Here is a 25,977-nt window from a genome sequence, read left to right as displayed (position 1 = left end):
AGTGATTGACAGCACTAAGGCCCTCCCCTGACTCTGATTGGTTGATTTTTGACAGGAGCAGTACAATTGTTCAGATGGCAATAACAGCTCAGGCAGGAGGTGGAAGAGGTCTGTCTTTTTACAGATGTATCATAAGGTAACAACATAGTTTTAGCAAATATGTAAAAACATATTTTATGGGGCGTGCTGTGGTCGCGTAGGGGATAGCGTGACCCACGTTAGGAGATCTTGAGTCCTCGACGCGGCCGTCACTGATTTGATTCCCGGACCGGCGATATGTGCCGCATGTCTTCCCCCTTTCCTTTCAGCCTACTTTCATATAAGGGACACTATAGCCCACAAAAGACCCCCTGGAGGGGACAACAACAAAAATAAACATTTTATAAATGTTACATACTGACAGGGACGGCTGGTATAAGTGAGCAAGTAGAGATAAACCCTCACTGGTGTTTAAACTAAACATGTTAAAATACCTAATAAACACATTAAAAATAATTTATCACATTTTGTTAAATTTACAGCAGAACCAATCCCTGGGTCTTTCCAAAGGACTAACTTCTCATTTAATCAGTGCCGTCCGTTTCTCTATGGCCGCCTGCACGCAGAAGAATGATTGACAGACGTTTGGCCACGCCTCCTCGGTTTGGGACGATTCAGCCAATGAGGATCGACGTACAGTAACGTGGCTAGCGTGGACGTGTACGCGGGTGTTTGGCTAACGGCAAGTGTAGCTACTAGCTAACAAATCTCTTTCCTGCTTTCGGTGTTTGCCATTTAGAGGAGTCGCAGCTTGGACCCAACAAGGAATTATTTATCTAAAATATTTATCTTACAAAATAAATAAACAAGTCAAGTCTGGTTGGGAACCGTGTAAAGTTATCGCCTGTCAGTTGGATGAGGCCCGCCGCGTCGCAGTATGGAGGAACAACACGCTCCTGTCATCAAGCATGAGGTTATTAACCTTTTTGCATCCCAGAAAAGTCGTCGTCGGAATGAGCTTCTCTTTAAATAAGGTAGGCCTCATTTGTTTTATTTTATTTTATGAGTGTGATGCAGTTACTAGGGGGGCCGAAAAAAAATCACAATTCCCCATCTGGGGAGTCTAACTCGAATCAAAATGCTCAAATTGACTCAAGTCTGCTTAATATTCTTAAAAACTATTCAATATATCAAAATATTTTCAATAATTCTTTGATATATATTTTTTTATTTAGAAAAAGAAGAATGTAACCTAATACTTGTACATTTAAGTTACACAATTGCACTTACCTATTTTTATTTAGGTTTGACACATTATACAAGTCAAATGTTAGTGATTGGGGAAGCAGACGTTTCTCAATAGCCAAAGGTCCAGAAACTCAGTGTTATAGTTTACAACTTCTCCTTCTGTTCTCTGATTGGCCTGGTTAAAAATATACCAAAAGGGAATTCACTTTATGAGCCACAAAATTAAATAAATAATTACAGAAATGTAGTCGACCTCCAACGAAAAGCTGGTTGAAAAAAAGCTTGGGAAGCTGAGAATGATCTCCATGTGAAAGGGGACTTATTAATCAAAATTCACATTTTGCACCTTTTGGTTCTTTGATTTGGGTCTTAACTAATTCTAAAAACAGCCAAAGTGCTTAATAAACCACCCAACCATTCTTTTTGGTAATATATTAATGTTTTTTGGTGCTTGAAAAATGAGCCGTTTCTAAAACTTCTGGAATATAACATCAGAAATCAGCAGGCACTATGCCGTTACCTAGCAATACCCGGAAAACCCGGCCCACGACCTAGCAACACAAACAAAGCTCCAGCATGTTTAGTCAGCTGGATTTACTGCTGTATAATAGCTGCTGGAAAAGACAAGTGTTTTGTTGTTGACTGACCATCCAGAAACCACTTCCTGCATCTTTGTTGATTGTGCAGGAGGTTCCACTTCTGCTTTTCAAAGATGTACAGTTATATAATTGTGCGTCTGTTAGCAGCCATTTTCACATGCGAGTGTAAACGTTGTGTTGGCTAAAAGCTGGCCAGCAGTAGCTTATTTTGATGTAAAGTGACAAGATGCTCTAAAACAACTCATTCTGAAAGGAACTCAAACCAAACTAAAATCTCACTATCTAAGAGTGATTTTGTGCAAAAATGTAATGAACATATTTTATAGACCATAGACCAATCCTAACACGTTCAAAGAATCGCCTTTAAATAAACCAGAGAAAAAGATGATCAGATCAACGCTTCAAGGAAAAAGGCAGTAGAACAGGCATGTCCAAAGTCCGGCCCGGGGGCCAATCACGGCCCGCGGTCAGATTTCATACGGCCCGCAGCTTCGGTCTTATAATGTATTATTTATGGCCCGCCTTCACTGTGAAACAGAATAAATAAATCATAAAACTTGAAACTGTAATTCCTCCTTTCACCAAATGGTGGCAGCACCACTTTAATACTATCAGTCTCTGCCTCCGTGCAGCAAACCCCTCTCCGTTCATTTGTGCCATGGCCACTGCAAAGAAAACAAGGAAAGTTGACAGTGAGGGCCGCCGCTTTCAAGAGAGATGGGAATTACAATACTTCTTTTCTGAAAATCAAGGCAATTGTGCTTGTCTAATTTGTAATGAGACGGTTGCCTTGTTTAAGGATTTTGACGTAAAGAGACACTACCAGACTAAACATGCTAACACATACAACAAGCTAACAGGGAGTGACCGTGCTGAAAAACTGAAGCAGCTCCAACCTGCACTGGAATCACAACAGCGATTTCTTTGGGCCTGAGTCAAAAGAAAATACCACCAAAGCAAGCTACGATGTTAATGTTAATAACTAAACATGGCAAACCTTTTACTGAAGATACATTTATCAAAACTGTGTTTTGAAAATGGTGGAGAACATTTGCCCTGAGAAGAAGCAAGAATTTGCGAATGTTTGCCTGGCACGTAACAGTGTGGCACGGAGAGTTGAGGACATAAAACTGAGTGTTTTGAACGGTAACGTCTGTCACTATCAGCAGTGAAAAGCCAAAAGAACATTTATGCACTTGGATTTATGGCGCTTATTTTTATTAAACTCTTGAGTAAGATTTGGTTATGAACCTGTAGATGTGATACAAACTATTACTTTCTGAAAGATATTGTAAATGACAAGAGCAAAATTAACTTGTTTTAAGATTTAATAATAACAGACAACTTTGCATTACTTATAACTCCTGTTTAAAATGTTCTTAAGGCAAAGATATTTTTAAACTCATGTAAATTTAAGGTATTTCATACAGTTTGTTCAATGTTATCTGACTCTGCAGATATGAAAGAAAAGCAGAATTTGTGTTTTTAGAGTTGTTCTCATCTGCCTGAGTGGCTTATATTTGTTTTTTTTTGTCATTTGAAAAATAAAGATAATTGTGACAATGAAAATTGTTTTATAACAGTGTGTATTTGCATGACACTTTTGTAGTTAAAAAATGTCCGAACAAACTATTGGCCCCCGGGCATCTTGACTTTATCAAATCTGGCCCTCTTTGCAAAAAATTTGGACACCCCTGCAGTAGAAGAAGAGATCGGCAGGAGATTATTGGAGGACAGTAAGGAGAACAACAGTTCTTGGGGAGAAAGATGACATGATAAGAAGCCCAAGAGCAAGCTGTGTTGCAAAAGATGAGCTAATAAAAGCTACCAAGTAAAAGACTGAAGTGGAAAAGAAAGTTCTGGATGAAAAAACGAAGGAGACAGCAGCTTTGAAGACAAGTTGTAAGAGAAAAGATTAAGAACTCGAACAAATGATGACTGATCACAAACAAGAACCAAAAGAACTCAAGGAGGCAACCAAACGAAGGAAGAAAGGAAACAAAGATACAAAGCAAGTGCTGAAGGCAACAATAGAAAGGATGCAGCTTCAAAGAGAAACTCTCCATTTTCTGAACACAAACACAAACAAAAGGCAACGAGCAGCTTGACAGATGAACCAAATGGCTTTCAGGATGCTGGAGAAACCAAACCAATGAGTAAAATGTACGCTACTCAATATTTATCACCATCACAAGAATCACTAATATCATGCAAGTCTTCAATGAGCAACCCCTTATGTTTATGATATAAATAACCATCAGATAGAATCAATGCAAACATGATTTATTTTTATTTACTAAACTTAAGCTGGAAAAATGTCTTAAGAAGAAGAAAATTTTAAAGAAACATCACAAGAAATAAACAAATGCAGCATAGCGGAGGTCAGTCTCCCATATTGTTGGCTAAATGTTATTTATCCATCCATCACAGCTACATACAAGTTAATATTAAAATCTACAGTTTATTTGGGAACCTTTAAAGCTTTCTTAATTTATCATTTTAAATATAAACTTAAGCTTAAACTGACAAATGATAAAAAGCAAACTTTGAGGAACAGAGAATTTACTACATAATTTACAATAAAATAAATTATTTGCACAATATATTATTACCTCAAAAATTCATAAAAAGTTAATATAATTTCCAAGAGAAATTAACTGATATTGGATTTAGCCCATGTGAAATAATTTGTTTATGATGTCGTAAGAAGGAAGGGTTAAAATAGCGATAAGTAAAAAATTAATTGCCGCAGGCCCAAATAAAGTTTGGCGTGAAGTTTGAATAAACGTGTCTGAAAAACCCAATCAAATCCCAGATCAACTTAATTGATTGTTCATCAGACTATTTGCCTCTGAAATGATACACAAGCCTGATAAATAAGATAAAACTTTAGATTCACTAAAAAATGTCAGAAAGGAAGCTGATGCTTGGTTATATGGACGACTGAATAAACTTTATTTATCCCCAATTTCAAAGTGTTCAATAGTATATTTGTATATTTTTAGTTTTTATTCAGGTAATGAGTGCAAAGATGCAATTTGAAACTTTTAAAATACAAATTACAGTTGTTAGTGTCTGTGTTGCTTTTAGCTGTTACTTAAAAGACATAACCTGAATTTACTGTCTTATGTAAAGGCAATGTGATTATAATATAAATCTAGATAAAACAAAATCTCAAATACAGCATGTTGCTCAAATATTCAGCCAGAAACCTAAACGTACATTACTGAGATTATTAATATATGATTGTGAAGTGGAAGGATACCATTTTTTATTAAGTGTGACATGTTTTGACACAATTTTACTCTGTTGCCCCTAAATAAAATCCAGTACAAATGATTGCCTTTTAAATTAAGTTTATCCGTGTAATTTGCTCTGAGTATAAGAAATTCACAGGTCAGAGTTGATGGGAGGATGAACACAGATAAACTCAAGATGTTACAGTGGCCCATACCTACTGTAAATATAACTGAGACCTAAAAACGAATGTTCACAGATAATCAGTGTCTATTTTGAAGAAAAATGTGCAAAGTGCAGCTGCTGCTGCAGTAAAAACAGGTTCAACACAAATGAACGCCACAGTTTTTAGAGTTTTGTTTTCTACTTCATTGTAATGCATCACTTTCTGTCAGTCTGTTAGAGGAAATATTAAAGTTTGTTGTTGTTAAGTGGAAAAAGGTGAGAAAATGAGAAACACTTTTGCAGATTGCTGCGTTTCAGGAGGCGTAGCAGGCCCCTGTTCAGTTACACTGTAAAACATTTGAAGGTGGTTCAACTTGAAAATGAAAGTCCACCTGCTGCCTTGAAAATCAATTCAAGTCAATAATAACATCATTTTTGGTTTAAAGTCAGAAATTAAAATTCATGAAGTTGATTCAACAACAAGAGACAAATTGTCTAAACATTGTTTTTAAGTTCATTAATCTTGAATTGTGAGTTTAAACTTAATGCTGCAATTTAAATCAAATTTCACAATATATGAGAAATAAACTGCCCTCACCTGGTTAAAGAGCCACATTTATCTATCATTTTCAATCACAATGTCAAGTTAAAATAACTATTTTACTTTAGAATAATTTAAATTCTTGCTTCAAATTGCATAAATAAAATTTCTGATCTGATAATGAATTTTATTAAACACAACAATGAATTCAGCTCAAAAACATTTGGTGTGAACAGGACATTAAAATAAACATTTGCCTTAATAAAACACAAGAGGCAGATCAATGTAACATATTTCCATCTCAGGCTACAGAAACATGCCGCTAAGCATTCTGGGAAATGGTTCCCACTCCTGTCTTTTTCTTCTTTCAGTGTTTTTAAATGCTAACCTAAAAACTCTAGAATATTCAACTCCTAGAGGTTTAATCAAATTAATAAAAAGTTAACACAAATTACTGCTGTAAGTTTATCTTTCACAAACTCACATTTAGGTTCAACATCTAAAACTGGCTAAATTTATTTGACTTAAATAGTAGGAGATAGCAGTCACAACTAAATGTGGCTCAAATGTTTTACAGTGTTGGAAACCTGAAAAGATACAGAAAGAAACCATGTAATGTGAGACGATTTTATTTGGCATTAAAACAGCTAATTTACAAGAAAAACACTAAATAAATCAGGATTTATTTATCTTATGTTTACATTCTGGATTCATCAGTTCTTATCTCAGTTCTAGGAATCATTTTCTATGTTGTGGTGCTTAAGAAACAATCACAATTTGTCAATCAATAAATCAGTATGTTCTCATTGGGCTCTAAGATAAACCAAACTCAGGATTCTGTTTCGTATTTTGGTCAACTTAAATCCGTAAATCAGCGGGTTCATCATCGGGGGAATGAGGAGGAACTCTATGGCGATGAAGTTCTGCAGGCTTTGGGGCATATCCGCCGAGCCGTAGCGCATGTACATCAGATCGAACACGATCACCGTCAGGAAAGTGATCAAAGAGACCAGATGAGGCACGCACGTCTGCATGAACTTCACCCTGTCATCCTTGGAGGTTGCACACACTCTGACGAGGTGCATGTAAGTCCAAATGATGAAAAAGCCGTGAGACACGTAGAGGAACATCGTCGCGTACGAAACGACGTTATTGGAGAGAGTGTCGCTGTGGGGGCAGGCGAGCTGAACGATGATCCAGTTCATGCAGAACAGCCTCTTAATCTTCAGCCTGCACAGCTCCAGCCTGGAAGTGAGCAGAATACTGACGGAGTAGACGCAGAACGGCGTCAGCCACGAGAAACTCACCAGCTGGAAGAGCTTTCTCTTCGTCATCAACGAGTGGTAGTGCAGCGGCCGGCAGATAGCCAGGTACCTGTCGTACGCCATGACGGCCAGGATGGACAGCTCACCGCAGGCGAACGAGTACATGACGAAGGCCTGGAAGAGACACCACTCGTAGGAAATCTCCTGAGCAAACGACAGCAGGTCTAACAGGAACTTAGGGTAGAAACCTGTGGTGCCGTAAACCGCGTTAATGCAAACGCAGCACAGTAAGACATACATGGGCTCATGCAAGTTTTCATCCAAGACAATAATAACAATGAGGGAGATATTTAGGAATAAAATCACACAGTAATACACCAAAGTGAGTGAGAATATTGTAGTTCTGTAGTCCATAGTCTCATTTATTCCTGTGAGAGTGAAGGTTCTTACAACAGAAACATTATCCATAATCAGAGAGCAAAGAGTCCAGCCTGTAAGACGTTACAACATGATGGAGCTCAGTGTGCTGCTCTCTGGCTCTCCTCCCATTGCCTCACATATTAATAACCACTCTGACTGACAGAGCAGCGCTCAGACTCCAGCCTCTGGTTTCTGCAAACTTAACGAACCAATTAGAGCCAGAAAAACAACAACTGAATATTCCCCAACCTGAGTGGCTTAGCAACAAACTATTTATCTGTTTGAATGACACATTTCTGATTAGTGCTGGTCAGTTATGAGACTTTTGATCATCTCAATAAAAAATAAACTTGATAACTCTATTTTTATGACTACATCTTAAAGGTGACCAATTATTATACTTCTTTGAATAAGTTAAGCATGTTCATCGCATTTTTGGCAATGAACATGTTAAAATAATTATGTAGAAATAATTCTGAGCTAATGAGACTTTAGTCTGATCAGTTCTGCCTATTTTGAGCTGTTTTAGGGCCTCTTGTCACTTTGAATCCAAATAAGCTGCTTCTGAGGTTCAGCTGTGGAAAGCTCAGTAGAAAACAAGAGATAAGTTAAAAAAAAAAAAAGAAGTTGTTTTCTAGTCGAGTTTGTAAAAGCATGGATTCAAATACAAACAGTGAGACTCAGTAAATTAGTACATTATTGAAAAATGTATTTATTTTAGTGGCTTGATTCACTAAGTGAAACATTACAGTCTGATGTCTATAAGCCTTTATTTCTGCTAATTATATTTTTCTGCTTACAGTAATGAAAAATTACATTTAAGATTAGAATATTACATCCGACCAAAAAAAATAAAAAATTTTAACACAGAAATATAGACTTGGTGGAAAATATGTTTAATATCCTGCTTAAAAGTTGCAATTTTCAAAATGTGTTTCTTATCTGACAAATGAGCCTCATTCAAATTTACTGAACACGACTTTACAAAACAAATCAACATTGTTGTAATGTTGCAGAGGAGTCCTCTTTTTAGAAACACCTGTCTTCAGACTCAAGCAGAGAAAAAACAACTCTTAGTTAAAACAACAGTAGATAATCTTGAGAGGATTTGCATATTTCTTACTATGTATATTTACACACTACAAAATCTAATATATGCAACCTTATAGTGAAAGTTGTTTACACAGTTGGTCATTACAAATACAGATTTTTTTTAATCGTTTCCTTTGCTTGTTTATTTATTCTGGTTTATTTAGTTATTTTCTTCATCTCCAAGTTTTTTTTTTTATATATTTGCTGCTTATTTGGTTTCTCTACTTTGACTTTAAGTAGATTTTAAAAATCCTTTACATGTTTAGATACTTTGGTTACAAAAGAGGAGCCATTACAGGTTACACTGGTCTTAGACTATATGCCATATTATAACAAAAGAAAAAATTATACATTTGGTGAAATTTGTAATTTCTACCAATTTGGTATAATTTAATCAATTACACTAAATTGGTGATAATTGGTGTCAGTGTATCAAATGTAGCAGGAGTTGATTTGCTGGACTTGTTCATGACTTTTATCTACACACTGAACCTGTGCAGCATAAGAAATGTGCAATTCTTTTTCGTAACTGTGTCAGTCTCAACCCGTAGATCAAGGGGTTGATAATCGGCGGAATGACAAGAAACTCCATCGCCATGAAATTCTGCACGTTTTCTGACAAGTCCTTTGAGCCAAATCGCACGTACAGCAAATCAAACAACACCGATCCAACAAAATTCATCAAAGTGAGCAAATGTGGCAAACACGTCTGCATGAATTTACTTCTGTTCTCTTTAGACGCTTTGCAGGATTTGATGAGAAAAAAATAAGTCCAAACAATGAAAACTGCATGGCCAACATAAAACGTGTAATTAAAAGCTGGAAAGACAACCTGAGCTATTGAGGCAGAACAAGCCAGTTTAGAAATCAACAAGTTGATGCAGTAGATCTTTGGTATGTGGGATCCACAAAACGTTGATGTTACTGTTGTGCCTGTGCTTATAAACATGAGAAAAAATGGAGTAATCCAAGCAAAAAATACATAAACACCAACCCTTTTTGTATTCATTATAGAGTGGTACACCAGAGGACGACATATAGCCACGTATCTGTCATAAGCCATTAGAGCGAGCAGAGATAATTCAGCACAGACAGAGGAGTGAATCATAAAACCCTGCAGAAAACATCCAGGAACAGAAATTAAATGCCTGGTGGACAGGAGGTCATGGAGAAATTTAGGATAAAATCCTGCAGTCCCATAAAGTCCATTGATGCACAGATTACAGAGGAAGATGTACATTGGTTCATGGAGGTTTTTATCCATGATAATTGTTACAACGATTGTCAGATTCACCAACCAAATCACACAATAACACAGCAAGGTGAGCAGAAAGAGAGTGACTCTGTGGCTGAATGTGCCACTGAACCCTGAAAGAGTAAACATGGAAATCACTGAAACATTATCCATCATAGCAGAAATGTTCTGTCAAACAGACATGATGATGATATTTAGCAGCGTCATTTCAGAGACTTTCCATCTCTCTCATGTAGTCTTCCTCTTATATACTCTTTTGAGACTAGACTCATTTCACATAAGATCTGAACATCCAATCAGGAACTTCTCCCACTCATGACTCACTCTTTGGTTGTCTGTATCAATCTTGACTGATAATGAAATGTGTTAATAATATAGGACAAGAAATGGCAATGGACGCCATTTTACTTCTGCAAACTTTTCAAACTTCAAGATCCAATATGGCAGCTACTCACAATAGTAAACTGACAAAAACATTTTTGTTTCACAAGACCCACTTGTATCAGACGTATAAATGTCTAAGGACTGGCTCAGAAGATTTATTTTTCTCTGCACGGATACAGCCTCTTACTTGAACTGTTCTTGTGAACAGGAGGATTACTGGTGTGTACATGACTTGTTTTTCCAATAAACAAACTGACTTTGGATCTAAAAGTTTTTTCGAAGATGTAATCTTTTACTTTCCGGTGAGGAAAATGGGTGTGTTGCACCAATTCATCAAACTGCTGCAGATAAAATGAATTATTTTGTGTCAATAGTTTTGTAATCCCTTTGACTTTACAGTTACATCTCCTGGGAACTATGCAGGAAAATTGATTATTGCAGAGTATTGTGGCATTCACATTTTCTATTGGTCTCTTTTGCTTTCTGTATGGAGTTTGTTTACTAGTTGGTAAAATATTCTACTGATCCAAATGGTGATTGTCAATAACATCATAGTATAATACCTGAATGTGTTTCTATGCGATGAAGTTTCACATGCGACATGGATTCTTTTGTACTGAATCTAAAGAAGTCTCTGAATATTTGATTCAATTAATCATTTTATTTGTTTTACTTGATAAGTTAAACCTTAGTTTGCCCTTTTGGCAAAGGCTTCATCATGTCTCACTGCAGCAGACGGTCTTAAGCTAGCAGAGGAATCATCTTACTAAAGTTTTCTTCTGGTTTTCTGATCCCACTGACAGCTAAATTAAATCACCTTTCAGTGTTTGACCAGATGTACTAAAAGTTGACAAAGTGAGAAGGAAAACATGTTGAAGCCACATCTTTTGTATAGCTTCAGAAATTATTCACAAAAGTACTTTTCAGATATTAGTATATTCTGTCCTTTATATTCTATCTTGTTCGATTTTATCTCATGGATTTGTTGTTTATAATTCTGTAAACCACTCTGAGATGCTTTTAGTGACTGGTGCTTTATAAATAACATCAATTGATAGATTGATACAGTTCGTAAAAAATTATAATTAGAAACTGATCAGCAAATGTTATTTTACCTTGGTGTTGATAAATAACAATTTACATAGCATGAATTGTTTTCTTTCTATTAAATTAGGCTTATAACTGTCTTCTTGTAGGGACAAGATATTGTGTTATATATTTAAATGTGCATATTTTAAGGTAAAATTATTACTGTAACATGATCTAAAACCAAACTAAGTATGCTTTTGTAAAAATGTCCTAATCAGTTTTACATAGAGCCAAAAAAATACCTTTCTCCTCTCCGGTAATTATTTTATGATGTTTTCATTTCTCTCAAAACATACAGGCATCTGTTGATTTTAAAAACATTTTAATAAATATTCAGGAGAAGAAAACAGACATAATTTAGGCACAAAATGAACCACAATAACTACAAGGCCACATGTGTCAAACTCAAGGTTCATGGGCCAAATCCGGCCCACCACAGCTTTTTATGCGGCCCTCTAGACTAAACACTAAATATGTGCTTAAATATTATGTTATCAATCAAATCAATGCAGTTTTTATCTGTTTACTGCCAAATTATATCAATTGGTTCATCCAGTTTCTTGAAAATCATTGTGGATAATACCTAATTGCAGATTTGTCTCAAAAATTGTCAAAAACTTTCTGCCTTATACTAAACAGCTGCCTCAGCCTTAATTCATGTCCACGATCTAAATAAAAAGTTGCATTTACTGCCATAAATAAGCTCAAATATTTCCAAATTAGTAACACAAACACTTTGAAAAGAATCACAAAAAGTATCACAAAAATCCTGGAGGGACTGAAAAGATGTTCAATAGCATTTAATTTTACTAATTCATAGATATTTCAACAGTTTGTGATCAGGTTTTATCAATACATTCTGGCACAACCGGCCCTTTAAGAGCATTCAGGATCTTGCTTTGGCCCAAAACAAAAATGAGTTTGACACCGCTGTACTACTCAAACATACAAGACTTTTAAGGTTTACAACAGACTGATTGTAAAGAAGAAATTAAGAATGAAATTTTACAAATAGTACAACAAATGCTTTAGATCAGTGGTCCCCAAACCCCGGGCCGCGGACCGGTACCGGTCCGTGGACCAATTAGTACTGGGCCGCACAAGAAATAATTAAATATTTCCGTTTTATGTATTATTTGAGTCTGGAGGATCTTTTATTTTGAAAATCCTTTAACCGGATTCTCTCGGTTACATCTTGCGCGCCAACATTGATTCCACAAGCAGCAAAATGAGTAAGAAACAGATCAGATGTCTTTGGAAAGTTTCTTTGCAAAGGGGAAAAGGCCCACAGAAGAGACAGGAGAATGGTTTTTATCCCGGTAGGTGATTCCCACAGTCCAAGCTCTGCATGATATGGTGACCGGCTCGTTAATGAGGCAATGAAGCTTCAAACTGCTTCGCCACTAGAGACCAGGCACCCTGTGCATAAGCAACACTTCGGTTGTCATTGTCTCTCATCACTCCCAGATGGGTCCGTCTCATTGCAGAGAAACAAGCTCAGGGCTCCCATTAGTCGTTATCGTGAGTTAAAATTTTCACGAAAGTAAAATGTTTGTTTTTGTGGCGCATCTGTATCTGATTTAGAAGGGATATGTAAACGCTACCATAGCAACCAGCGTCGGAGAGCGTTAGGGCAGTGGTCGAGACGAGAGTAGAGTAGAGCTTGTGAGTTTTAGGTCTGGTTCACACGGCACGATTTAAGGATTGTCGGCCGATTTTCCAAACCTCTTTGACCACAGAGCCGATAAAAGTCCAACAGGTTCGGTCGGTTCGTGTGTCCAGCCACGCGGCAGGAGCAACACACCACACACGAACCGATTCCACTCACGAACATCCCGGTTCCAGAAGAAAATCCAGTAAAATCTCCAACATAACATACAGTGAATTTATAATAATCAAACACGGATGACAATGTAGAAACAGCAGTGATAGTTTGTGGACTCATTTTAAGCGATAAAAGACGTAAAAAGAAAAGGCGTTTGATAAAAGACGACGGGAGCAGCAGCTCTATTTGCTGCACTATGATTTGGAGGCGAGTTATGTTTTTTCGTAGTTAACATTTTTAACTGAATAAACATAACCACATATAATAAACATATATGAAAATGACATTTACATATAGTAATAAACATGTTCATATATCACCTCTGATGTCCACTGGACTCTCAGTTGCCATGTCAACTGTTTGGGATTCCCCTCCGTTCTTATGTCACCTCGCTTTCTGATTGGCTACCTGTCACATTCAACAGACTGCGTTCTTGCTCCCAGTCAGGGAAAACCCCACAGGCTGCGATAAAAGGACCAAGACAACACACCACCATGTAACACACCACACTGCAGCACGTTGTAAGATTGTGGTAAAGGGAAAATTGGGACAAAAAAAAAGTGGCTTCAGCAGGAACACCAAATGCAGAGGCATTATCTGACGGTTTCTCCTCCCTCCCCCCCAGGCTGCAGCAAAATCGCTAAGTCCTGACCAGTCCGCGGTAATAAAAAGGTTGGAGACCACTGCTTTAGATAACTGTATAACATAAGAGCATATAGCAAATTACTTTTATGAACTAGATGTTTGTTTAGTTTTCAGGCAAAGTCTTTCTTAAAACCACCAATGCAATTCATGAAAGGTTGCACCACATATTTGCCCAACTCGTTTATGCCTTTAATCTACACACAGAACCTCGGCAGCATATAACATATGAGACTCTTTTCCTTAACTGTGTCAATCTTAATCCATAGATCAGGGGATTTATCACTGGTGGAATGACAAGAAACTCTATCGCCATAAAATTCTGCATGTTTTCCGACAACTCCTTCGAGCCAAATCGCACGTACAGCAAATCAAACAACACAGATCCAATAAAAATCATCAGAGTGAACAAATGTGGCAAACATGTTTGCATAAATTTATTTCTGTTTTCTTCAGACATTTTGCAGGATTTGACAAGATAAACATAAGACCAAACAATGAAAACTGCATGGCCAAAATAAAACGTGTAATTAAAAGCAGGAACAACAACCTGAGCTATTGAGGCAGAACAAGCCAGCTTAGAAATCAACAAGTTGATGCAGTAGATCTTTGGTATGTGGGATCCACAGAACCTTGATGTTATTGCTGTGCCTGTCCCAACAAAATTTAGGTAAAATGGAGTAATCCAAGCAAAAAATACATAAACACCAACCCTTTTTGTATTCATCATAGAGTGGTACACCAGAGGACGACATATAGCCACGTATCTGTCATAAGCCATTAGAGCGAGCAGCGACAAGTCAGCACGGGCTGAGGAGTGAACCACAAAACCCTGCAGAAAACATCCAGGAACAGAAATTAAATATGTGGTGGACAGGAGGTCATGGAGAAATTTAGGATAAAAACCTGCAGTCCCATAAAGTCCATTGATGCACAGATTACAGAGGAAGATGTACATTGGTTCATGGAGGTTTTTATCCATGATAATTGTCACAACGATTGTCAGATTCACCAACCAAATCACACAATAACACAGCAAGGTGAGCAGAAAGAGAGTGACTCTGTGGCTGAATGTGCCACTGAACCCTGAAAGAGTAAACATGGAAATCACCGAAACATTATCCATCATAGCAGAAATCTTCTGTCAAACAGACATGATGATGATATTTAGCAATGTAATTTCTGAGTTTTCCCATCTTTGCTCTGTTCTTATCTTCCTTTGTGAGACTAAGATGCAGTGACGTATTTCACATGAGATTTAAACATCCAATTAGCGCCTTCAGATTCATGCTCACTTTTTCTTTCAGTAAATCTGACAGACTGCTTCTGAACCTAGACTGTGCATTGTCTGTGTCTCAACATTACTGGTTGCTATGGTCAACAGTTCAAAACAGTGACTGGTAACCCAACACCAGTTGGAATAGTAGCACCATCCAAAATTTCTCCTCAGATCTCCAAATCGCAGGGTTACACAAACAACCGCCCCTTTAGCACCTGCTTGGGTTCAAACCCGGTTCCGGCGTTTTGTCATTAACACTTGCAGCCCGCTCCCACCCTACTCCTTTAAAGCTGTGGTTCCAATCGGGTCACCGGACAGGGTTAGTTTGAAATCAGCTTTTGATTAGTGCATTGGCTGCGGACTGGGACAGAAACGAGTCAACGTCCAGATCTCTGTGAGGAGTCTTTAGACTTTCTCAATGTTATTTTGGCTGATGGCATTAATCCATTTCTTCTATTCTTCTAACACCACAATTGACAAACATTATGACTGTGCTACTGTGCTTTGGGAGTCTCCATTGTATTCTCAGAGAATCATTGTATGCCACAGTCAACTTCTACAGGCTCTTCTTTTTGTAATTGTGCCAAAGATGGGCTGTATCTAAAGACAAGCAAAAAAGATTAATATATGAATCTGTGCTTTCTGCTGCACTGGACACAGGAATTACAAGCATCACTTCCGCCAAAGTTTTTAAATCGGGTAATATTTCTCCAAATGAAGCGATCAGAAGTCGGCAGGACTCTGAATGAGGGCTTTTCCTGATCTTGCGGGGGAATTCCCACAAGCCACAGCTGTGGCTCAGCGGCACCAAATTTCAGATTGGAGATGATATTCAGATTAGAAATATTTTTAATGGTTTAATTAGAAGGTAAAGCAAAGGTCATTCTTTTACTCAGCTTCATTGCGTACAGAAGGAGCTGGACGGTACAACAACGAATGGAAAAGGGATCTACTGTCCCTGGGGAGATTCCATTGGCAGCTTCAGCAAGAATTTGCTTGATATGATGATCCTGCCCACTTTCGAGGCAGGAGAGTCCAAACACAACCAGGGCTGGAGTACAAAGGCCTTTTTGCACTGCCTGGCCCAGCCTCTAATGACAACCATTATGATTGTGCTACTGTGCTTTGGGAGTCTCCATAGTATTCTCAGAGAATCATTGTATGCCACAGTCAACTTCTGTAAGCTCTTCTTTTTGTAGTTGCGCCAAAGATGGGTTTTATGTAAAGATAAGCAAAATGAGATGAATATGAGAATCTGCACATATTCAATGCAGATAGGAGAGCCTATCCGCGATAGGGGAGGTTTATTGTGAAGGGATTTCAGGAAATCCCATTGCTCAGAGAGTCTTGACGACTTCCGATCGCTTCAATTGAAGAAATGTTCCCCCATTTAAAAGGTTTGGCTGACGTGGAGCTTGTAATTCCAGTGTCCAGTGCACCATAGATTCATCTTTCAGATCAACATCAAAACCCTGAGACATAACCTACAAACTGTTCATTCAGACCAGGAGGTTGTGAGATGAATAGCTTATAATTTAAGTGTAATGATATAATTTATTGGGGGGTTTTCTGCAGGTACTAGGATCCCAGAGAGTATTTGTTTTTCTCTTACTGCAGAAAAAAGTTGCATGTATTTATTTGCTTGATGTGTGGTGACAAAATATGGATTTTCTGTTCAGCTTGAACCAAATGAAAATAAAATGAAATGAGTCATTATTTTCAGTCAAGATCTTATTGGTAAGAATGAATTATGACTGGATTTTTTTGACGCCATCAGTCAAAATGACTGACATTGAGAAAGTCTAAACGCTCTTCTTTTCTGCACCCATCCATAAAATTTGTGTTGTCAAAAAGCTTACTAGAAATTCAAGAGAAAAAGGTTTTTTTATTTTGTTGCTGATGAATAGCTATTTACATACCGTATTTTCCGCACTATAAGGAGCACCTAAAAACCTTCAATTTTCTCAAAAGCCGACAGTGCGCCTTATAATCCGGTGCCCCTTATATATGGACCAATATTGAGCCACAACAGGTCTCGCAACTACGGTAAGCAGCCGCCGACTTCATTTTCCCCCGTAGAAGAAGAAGCGCGCGGTGCACGCCGGGTTTTGTGTAAAGACCCCAAAATGGCTCCTATTAAGAGACACGCTTACGACGCAGAGTTTAAGCTCGAGGCGATCAGTCACGCAGTAGAACACGGGAATAGAGCAGCAGCCAGAGAATTTAACATGAACGAATCAATGGTGCGGAAGTGGATATATATTGTGATCGCACTAACGTTTGATTTACCGTAACAGTATCAGACTGTTTTTACGTGTTTATTGAATCGAGGAAAAGTTCCCCTCCACTATATGTTATACCTTGTTGTTGTTAAAAGATAAACTGTGTCACGAAAATACCGCGTCACTTACTTTACCTCGGGGAAAATAATAAAACAGCTGTTTATTCATTTTGGGAATGAACGGAGTTTTCAGAACGCTGGTTTGTAATCTATTAATAAAGTTTGACTGACCTATCTGACTGTTTTGTTGACATTCCCTTTAGCGCAGTTCCATCTAATGGATGCATAACCTAACCCCAGCCTCTACTGTAGCGTCTATTCTATGCGCCTTATAATGCGATGCGCCTTATATATGAAAAAAGTTTTAAAATAGGCAATTCATTGAAGGTGCGCCTTATAATGTGGTGCGCCTTATAGTGCGGAAAATACGGTAGTATAAAATGCTGTTTTCCTATCAGTGTAGGTTTGTATCTATTCCCTTGTAGGGACTAGACATAGTTTTATGTCCTTAATTTTGTGTGGGTTTTGCATTGAACCAAAACATGTTTTTCTTTCCATTTATTCTTTTTTTCTCATTGCTCTCAAAACATATATCCATACATGTGAAGCTTTCTACAATATTTTAATAATTAATAATTATTCAGTTAAATTTTAAAAGTCCAGACGTATTTTAGGCACAAAATTAACCACAGCATCTACCAGGTAAGACGTCCATGACTTTTAGCATTTAGAATAGACAGACAAGAAAAATAGATTAAATGCAGTGACAATTTACAAATCTATTAAAAGCTTTAAGTATCTGTATAAAATACCAGCATATAATAAAAAGAAAATAAATGAATTACATTTACTGATTGTAAAATGCTATTCATGAAATTTTACACCACAGACTTACTAGACTTGTTCATGACTTTATCTAAACTCTGAACCTCGGCAGCATATAACATGAGAGACTCTTTTCCTTAACTGAGTCAGTCTGAAACCGTAGATCAGGGGATTTATCACTGGTGGAATGACAAGAATCTCCATTGAGATGAAATTTTTCACATTTTCCGAAAACTCCTGTGAGCCAAATCTCATGTACAACAAATCAAACATCAACGATACAACAACAGTTATCAAAGTGAATAAATGTGGCAAACACGTCTGCATGAATTTATGTCTGTTCTCTTTGGATGATTGGCAGGATTTGACCAGAAAAAAATAAGTCCAAATAATGAAAAGTGCTAGGCCAACATAAAACGTGTAATTAACAGCAGGAACAACAGCATGAGCTATTGAGGCAGAACAAGCCAGCTTAGTAATCAAAAAGTTGATGCAGTAGATCTTTGGTATGTGGGATCCACAGAACCTTGATGTTACTGTTGTTACTGAGCTAATAAAGATGAGGTAAAGTGGAGTAATCCAAGCAAGAAATACATAAACAACGACCCTTTTTGTATTCATTTTAGAGTGGTACACCAGAGGACGACATATAGCCACGTATCTGTCATAAGCCATTAGAGCGAGCAGAAATAATTCAGCACAGGCTGAGGAGTGAATCACAAAACCCTGCAGAAAACATCCAGGAACAGAAATTAAATGCCTGGTGGACAGGAGGTCATGGAGAAATTTAGGATAAAATCCTGCAGTCCCATAAAGTCCATTGATGCACAGATTACAGAGGAAGATGTACATTGGTTCATGGAGGTTTTTATCCATGATAATTGTCACAACGATTGTCAGATTCACCAACCAAATCACACAATAACACAGCAAGGTGAGCAGAAAGAGAGTGACTCTGTGGCTGAATGTGCCACTGAACCCTGAAAGAGTAAACATGGAAATCACTGAAACATTATCCATCATAGCAGAAATGTTCTGTCAAACAGACATGATGATGATATTTAGCAGCGTCATTTCAGAGACTTTCCATCTCTCTCATGTAGTCTTCCTCTTATATACTCTTTTGAGACTAGACTCATTTCACATAAGATCTGAACATCCAATCAGGAACTTCTCCCACTCATGACTCACTCTTTGGTTGTCTGTATCAATCTTGACTGATAATGAAATGTGTTAATAATATAGGACAAGAAATGGCAATGGACGCCATTTTACTTCTGCAAACTTTTCAAACTTCAAGATTCAATATGGCAGCTACTCACAATAGTAAACTGTGACAAAAAAAACTTTTTTGTTTCACAAGACCCACTTGTATCAGACATATAAATGTCCAAGGACTGGCTCAGAAGATTTATTTTTCTCTGCGCAGACACAACCTCTTACTTGAACTGTTGAGCTTGAATCAAATGAAAATAAATGAAATTTGAATGAGTCATTATTTTCAGTCAAGATCTTATTGGTAAGAATGGATTATGACTGGATTTTTTTGACGCCATCAGTCAAAATGACCGACATTGAGAAAGTCTAAACGCTCTTTTCTGCACCCATCCATAAAATTTGTATTGTCAAAAAGCTTACTAGAAATTAAAGAGAGAAAGGTTTGGGGTTTTTTACCCCTCCAGGGGGTCGTTTGTGGGCTCTAGTGTCCCTTCTATGATAGTAGGCTGACAGGAAACAGGGAAGGAGAGGGGGAAGACATGCGGCAAATATCGTCAGGTCCGGGAGTCGAACCCGCGACGGCTGCGTCGAGGGCTCCAGGCCTCCAAATATGGGTCGCGCCAACCACTACGCCACCACGGCACGCCCGAGAAAGGGTTTTTTATTTTGTTGCTGATGAATGGCTATTTACATAGTATAAAATGCTGTTTTCCTGTCAGTATAGGTTTCTATCTATTCCCTTGTAGGGACTGGATAGTTTTATGTCCTTAATTTTGTACATTGAGCCAAAACATGTTTTTCTTTCCATTTATGGTTTTTTTTCTCATTGCTCTCAAAATATATATCCACACATGTGAAGCTTTCTACAACATTTTAATAATTAATAATTATTCAGTTAAATTTTAAAAGTCCAGACCTATTTTAGTCACAAAATTAACCACAGCATCTACCAGGTAAGACGTCCATGACTTTTAGCATTTAGAATAGACAGACAAGAAAAATAGATTAAATGCAGTGACAATTTACAAATCTATTAAAAGCTTTAAATACCTGTATAAAATACCAGCATATAATAAAGAAGAAAATAAACGAATTACATTTAGCTATTCATGAAATTTCACACCACAGACTTACTACACTTGTTCATGACTTTATCTAAACTCTGAACCACGGCAGCATATAACATGAGAGACTCTTTTCCTTAACTGAGTCAGTCTGAAACCGTAGATCAGGGGATTTATCACTGGTGGAATGACAAGAATCTCCATTGACATGAAATTTTTCACATTTTCCGAAAACTCCTGTGAGCCAAATCTCATGTACAACAAATCAAACATCAACGATCCAACAACAATTATCAAAGTGAATAAATGTGGCAAACACGTCTGCATGAATTTATGTCTGTTCTCTTTGGATGATTGGCAGGATCTGACCAGAAAAAAATAAGTCCAAATAATGAAAGCTGCATGGCCAAAATAAAACGTGTAATTAAAAGCAGGAACAACAACCTGAGCTATTGAGGCAGAACAAGCCAGCTTAGAAATCAACAAGTTGATGCAGTAGATCTTTGGTATGTGGGATCCACAGAACCTTGACGTTACTGTTGTTACTGAGCTAATAAAGATGAGGTAACATGGAGTAATCCAAGCAAAAAATACATAAACAGCGACCCTTTTTGTATTCATCATAGAGTGGTACATTAGAGGACGACATATAGCCACGTATCTGTCATAAGCCATTAGAGCGAGCAGAGATAAGTCAGCACAGGCTGAGGAGTGAATCACAAAACCCTGCAGAAAACATCCAGGAACAGAAATTAAATATGTGGTGGACAGGAGGTCATGGAGAAATTTAGGATAAAATCCTGCAGTCCCATAAAGTCCATTGATGCACAGATTACAGAGGAAGATGTACATTGGTTCATGGAGGTTTTTATCCATGATAATTGTTAAAACGATTGTCAGATTCACCAACCAAATCACACAATAACACAGCAAGGTGAGCAGAAAGAGAGTGACTCTGTGGCTGAATGTGCCACTGAACCCTGATAGAGTAAACATGGAAGTCACTGAAACATTATCCATCATAGCAGATGGGTTCAACATGCCTCTGCCCATTACAAGTCGAATCATCAGCCTGACTCTTTTCATCTGTGATGTTGCCAGGAGTTCACACTTCGCAGTGACGTGTTTCACAGAAAGTGTAAACATCAGGTGACTCGGGATGGAACAGCCCAAAAAAAAAAGATCTACCACAACAGTAGTTACTGTCGCTTCATTAAGTACAGTGTTTGGATGTCTTATCTTTTACAGAACATTCTGGACCAAATACTTTACTCAGCCAGGTGATTCAAGTATCAGGAGTAGCTTGGTTTCCATTTGTGTTGTTTTTAAAATTAATTGCAGTGGCCCTTTTACTAACTGATTCTCTGCATCAAACTCATCTTTCTTGAACCAAAGCTAATGCCTGGATGGATGACTGCAAACCATAGTTCAACATGCCATGCAATCCAGCTTGATTGACTCAGGCTGAGGCTTAGAGTTTAAGGCCTCTGTCAACACTCTGTAACACTCCATGTTGTTGAGTCCTGGAGAGATGATTGAAGAAGCTGTTGCTTCTACCCAACTGCACTGGCAGGGAGCTGGTTTCTGCTTTTACTGCTAACAGTTTAGCTTCAAAGTTAAAGAACTGTTGGTTGGACATATTAAAAGATGCTCATGATCTCATGAGTTTCTAGGGTACTTCTATCAGTGTCCCCTGGGGTATATTGATAGAAGTACCATCCACCAGCAGGCAAAATGGGTGAAGTATCTTCACCAGACGCAACCACAGAGGCGAATGTTTACAGGATGAACTCCTGCCACCATCTCCCAATTTTGATTTTGTAGACAGTGCTATGGTTCTGACTTTGTCACAGTCAAGTTTACCACCATTAAGTAGGAAACTAGTTTTTTTTCTTTTTACATTTTCCCTTTGGGAAAGGGTTGGTGTTTATGTATTTCTTGCTTGGATTACTCCATTTTACCTCATCTTTATTAGCTCAGTAACAACAGTAACATCAAGGTTCTGTAGATCCCACATACCAAAGATCTACTGCATCAACTTGTTGATTACTAAGCTGGCTTGTTCTGCCTCAATAGCTCAGGTTGTTGTTCCTGCTGTTAATTACACATTTTATTTTGGCCATGCGCTTTTCATTGTTTGGACTTATTTTTTTCTGATCAGATCCTGCCAATCATCCAAAGAGAACAGACATAAATTCATGCAGACGTGTTTGCCACATTTATTCACTTTGATAAATATCCCTTTGAGGGACAAAAGCTAAAAATAGAAATAAAAGTATTATTTTTTAAAAGATTTCCTATCAAATTTTATTTTATTTTTTTACAATGGTTAGGAAACATTAACGGCTCTGAACAAGTTTTATTTGAGTTTGAGTTTGACTTTATTGAACATAGTAATAAAAGAATAAAAATAATTTAAATAAAAGCTGCTAAATAATAAATAAGACAAAAGCAAACAAAGCAAAAGAACAGTAGTTATATTTACACATGGACTCCCCTCTTACATCTGCAGCATCATTCAGTGAATTACTATTCATGTTTTTACAGTCTTTCTTAGTATTTTCCAACCCATTCATAATTTCATGCCCGTATAAGCAAGGGCATGCAATTCACACAGGCTCATCTTTAACATGTTAAAAATTATTTCTTAATAAATTCACCACAATGCAGTAACATATGACAGCTTCATTAACAACATAAGTTATTTCTCATGTTGATATGCAGTGATGACCATCCTCTTAAACGACGTTTTAAACAGTTTTATGTTTGGACATTGATTGATTTCCATGTTTAACTCGAGCTTCACTCCACGTACAGATATAGAAGAGCGTTTAGCTGGATTGAGGGCAAAAATGGTTCTGATTGAATGTTACAGACCCCTGATTTACCTGGATATAAAGAAAAAATTTTACATTTATTTGCACAAAATGAGAAATGGTCAAAATAATAAAAAAGATGCAGTGCTTTCAGACCTCAAATAGTGCAAAGAAAACAATTTCATATTCATTTATAAACAATAATAGTAATGTTTTAACTCAGGAAGAGTTCAGAAATCAATATTTGATGGAATAACCAGGAGGTTTTCAATGGGGTTCAGTGCAGCGGGGTCTTAATTATTTTCAGATCTGTATGTCACATTAAAGGTGAATAAAACAGGCAGTTTATCTGGGTGTGTAGACTTTTTATATTCCGTGTATGTGCATAAAAACATGAGTTTGTATTAGCTGAAGGGTAGAAGTTTGTCAAATAAACTGAATCATTAATGGATTAAATTAGTTTCCTGTGATGGTCTGGCCAAATTTTAACCATCATCAATCGTTAGGGTTCGTTTCCTGATGCCGTACCACAATCTTTTCAGTTGTAGAAATATGTTTGGGTTAATGTCATCTTTTATGGAAAAATAAACCTAAAATGTGCCTCCTGATATCTGGCAGCTTGAGGCCGTACAAAAGAGGATTCAGAACTGGAGGGATGACGACAAACTCAAAGGATAAAATAACAGCAACAAATGGATTTATGTCCTCCAGGTTATATCGACTCAAGGCGATATCGCAAAATCCAGCGACAGAATAAATCATAAAAGAAACGATATGTGGTAGGCAACTGTGCAACGCTTTACCATTGAACTCTGTTGACTTTTTCCAGCATACAACTAGGATCCGTAAATAGGTGTAAAGCACATAAAAGAGTGGGAGAAAAACTGTAGTGATGGTCAGAAGCATTCCTAGAACATTATAGAGAGCAGTGTTGACACATGATAATTTCACCACATTCCAGTTGGCACAAAACACTTTCTGGATCTCATTACCACACAGAGGAAGGCGGGAAGACATCAGTATTCCTGCCGTAAGATTTAGAGCTGGAAAGATCCAGGCCAGAACCGACAGCAGAACAACAGCTCTAGACGTCATCTTTCTGTGATAATGTAAAGGATGACACACAGCCACGTATCTATCATACGCCATGATGCTCAGGATGGTCAGTTCATTTGAACCGTACGTGTAGATAACATAAATCTGAGTAAAACAAGCCAGTTGAGAAATCAAATGGACATCAGAGAGCAGGTCCATGAGAAACCTGGGGAAGAATCCAGCAGAACCGTACAGAGAGTTGACTGATAACAAGGCGATGAATAAATACATGGGTTGATGCAATGCGCTGCAGTGGGAAATCACCAGGATCATCAGCAGATTGGCGCAGATGATGAAGCTGTAGAGGAGCAAGCAGAAGGTGAAAGCTGCAAAGCGGTAATGTCCAATGTTCACAAACATGGTGAGGTTGAAGTAAAACGGCAAGGAGATGTTTTCCATTTCATCCCCTTAAATTCAGCAATGCATCAAAACTAACAAGTTTACACCAACAGAAAACACCAGACAAGTTAGGCAACACATCAGGAGTTTTTTCCTTCACAATAGGATTTGATGAACCTGTTTCAGTCAGAGCTGAAGAGTTGTGAACATAACAAAGGAAATGAATGAGTCTTTATCATCGACTGGCTTTAGACGTCATTCTCTTCTTTCTACTCTGGAGAATTAGCACACAAACCAACACTTTAATTTGGATTAACGTGGCAGCTTACACATCAGCTGCTTAAATTAAACTTAGATACAACTATGGATTAAATACAAAGTACTGCATAGTAAAGAAATAAATGGTTTTCCATTTTTTTCCAAATCAAAACCTGAATTTAAGAGCAGGGGACTCAAACAAATTTTTATTTTGGACTTTATCAAGATCATGAATGTTTTCTAGTGCCAGTTGTCTCAGTATGTATTAATAAAACACTGTCAAAATATTAACAATCAGCTGCCTACATTCAATAAGTACTTCTTGGAATTAAATAATATTGAACATCTTTTCACACTGATCATTCCCTCCAGGATTTTGATAGTTTTTGTGATTTTTCGCAATCAAACTCACTGATTTTGAGGTTCTAATTTAGAAATATTTACGCATATTTATCACATTAAATGTGACTTTTTGTTACTCGCTGTATCGATTATAACTTGGCATCAAGCAAGGCTGAGGCAGCAGGGTAAAATTAAAGAAATACTGCCGCCTGCAGGTGGGAGGTAGCAGTCACTTAACCCAAATGTTTTTGACCATTTATGGGGAATATTTGCAAAAAAAATCATAATTACGCATAATGCTAAAAAAATCCGGGGGTCTGTTGATTTTGAGTTAATTTCTGTAATTGCAAAAAACAAAACAAAAAAAAAACTAGATAAACTGAGTGATGTAATTTGGTGTCTAGAGGGCCACATAAAAAGCTATGGCGGGCTGGATTTGGCCCCCGGGCCTTGATTTGGACACATGTGGTATAGAAAGTTGACCTTTGTGTACTTTAATTTTAAATGAAGCATTGCTGTGAATACGTCAGAGTAACATCAGTGAGAAAACATATTCATTATTAGGTTATTGAATAAAATCCCACATTTTAAACATTTGACTTGTCTCCTTTTAATCTGAAAACTGCAAACCTCCCACCAACTAGAAAGAGGAAAAAAATAAAACTACAAAACTGAATTGAGTAATACTTAATAACTAAAATGAATTAAGATTTAGTTAA

At 37.4% G+C, this 25,977-nt stretch overlaps 6 protein-coding genes across 6 annotated transcripts; all 6 read right to left on the bottom strand.

Annotated features, from left to right (window-relative positions):
* Positions 1-6,382: 6,382 nt before the first annotated feature.
* On the bottom strand, positions 6,383-7,816 carry LOC116723405 (olfactory receptor 142-like). Its single transcript, XM_032568263.1, has one exon. It carries the CDS (start codon positions 7,500-7,502, stop codon positions 6,573-6,575), a length of 930 nt encoding a protein of 309 aa, XP_032424154.1. The 5' UTR covers positions 7,503-7,816; the 3' UTR covers positions 6,383-6,572.
* Positions 7,817-8,399: 583 nt separating this feature from the next.
* LOC116723409 (olfactory receptor 151-like) lies at positions 8,400-10,001 on the bottom strand. The gene has a single exon (XM_032568268.1). It carries the CDS (start codon positions 9,955-9,957, stop codon positions 9,022-9,024), a length of 936 nt encoding a protein of 311 aa, XP_032424159.1. The 5' UTR covers positions 9,958-10,001; the 3' UTR covers positions 8,400-9,021.
* Positions 10,002-13,358: 3,357 nt separating this feature from the next.
* Positions 13,359-14,873, bottom strand: LOC116723399 (olfactory receptor 5F1-like). The gene has a single exon (XM_032568250.1). The coding sequence runs from the start codon at positions 14,868-14,870 to the stop codon at positions 13,926-13,928; it is 945 nt and encodes a 314-aa protein (XP_032424141.1). The 5' UTR covers positions 14,871-14,873; the 3' UTR covers positions 13,359-13,925.
* A 3,318-nt stretch (positions 14,874-18,191) lies between these two features.
* LOC116723547 (olfactory receptor 5F1-like) lies at positions 18,192-19,193 on the bottom strand. The gene has a single exon (XM_032568570.1). It carries the CDS (start codon positions 19,147-19,149, stop codon positions 18,214-18,216), a length of 936 nt encoding a protein of 311 aa, XP_032424461.1. The 5' UTR covers positions 19,150-19,193; the 3' UTR covers positions 18,192-18,213.
* A 1,015-nt stretch (positions 19,194-20,208) lies between these two features.
* Positions 20,209-21,431, bottom strand: LOC116723575 (olfactory receptor 5F1-like). Its single transcript, XM_032568602.1, has one exon. It carries the CDS (start codon positions 21,429-21,431, stop codon positions 20,496-20,498), a length of 936 nt encoding a protein of 311 aa, XP_032424493.1. The 3' UTR covers positions 20,209-20,495.
* A 2,048-nt stretch (positions 21,432-23,479) lies between these two features.
* On the bottom strand, positions 23,480-24,857 carry LOC116723535 (olfactory receptor 6N2-like). Its single transcript, XM_032568555.1, has one exon. The coding sequence runs from the start codon at positions 24,716-24,718 to the stop codon at positions 23,792-23,794; it is 927 nt and encodes a 308-aa protein (XP_032424446.1). The 5' UTR covers positions 24,719-24,857; the 3' UTR covers positions 23,480-23,791.
* Between the last annotated feature and the right edge of the window lie 1,120 nt (positions 24,858-25,977).

The sequence above is a fragment of the Xiphophorus hellerii genome, chromosome 7, assembly GCF_003331165.1.
Source record: "Xiphophorus hellerii strain 12219 chromosome 7, Xiphophorus_hellerii-4.1, whole genome shotgun sequence".
NCBI lineage: Eukaryota > Metazoa > Chordata > Actinopteri > Cyprinodontiformes > Poeciliidae > Xiphophorus > Xiphophorus hellerii.
The sequence above is the reverse complement of the archived record's forward strand: the minus strand, read 5'-3'. Positions and strand labels throughout refer to the sequence as shown.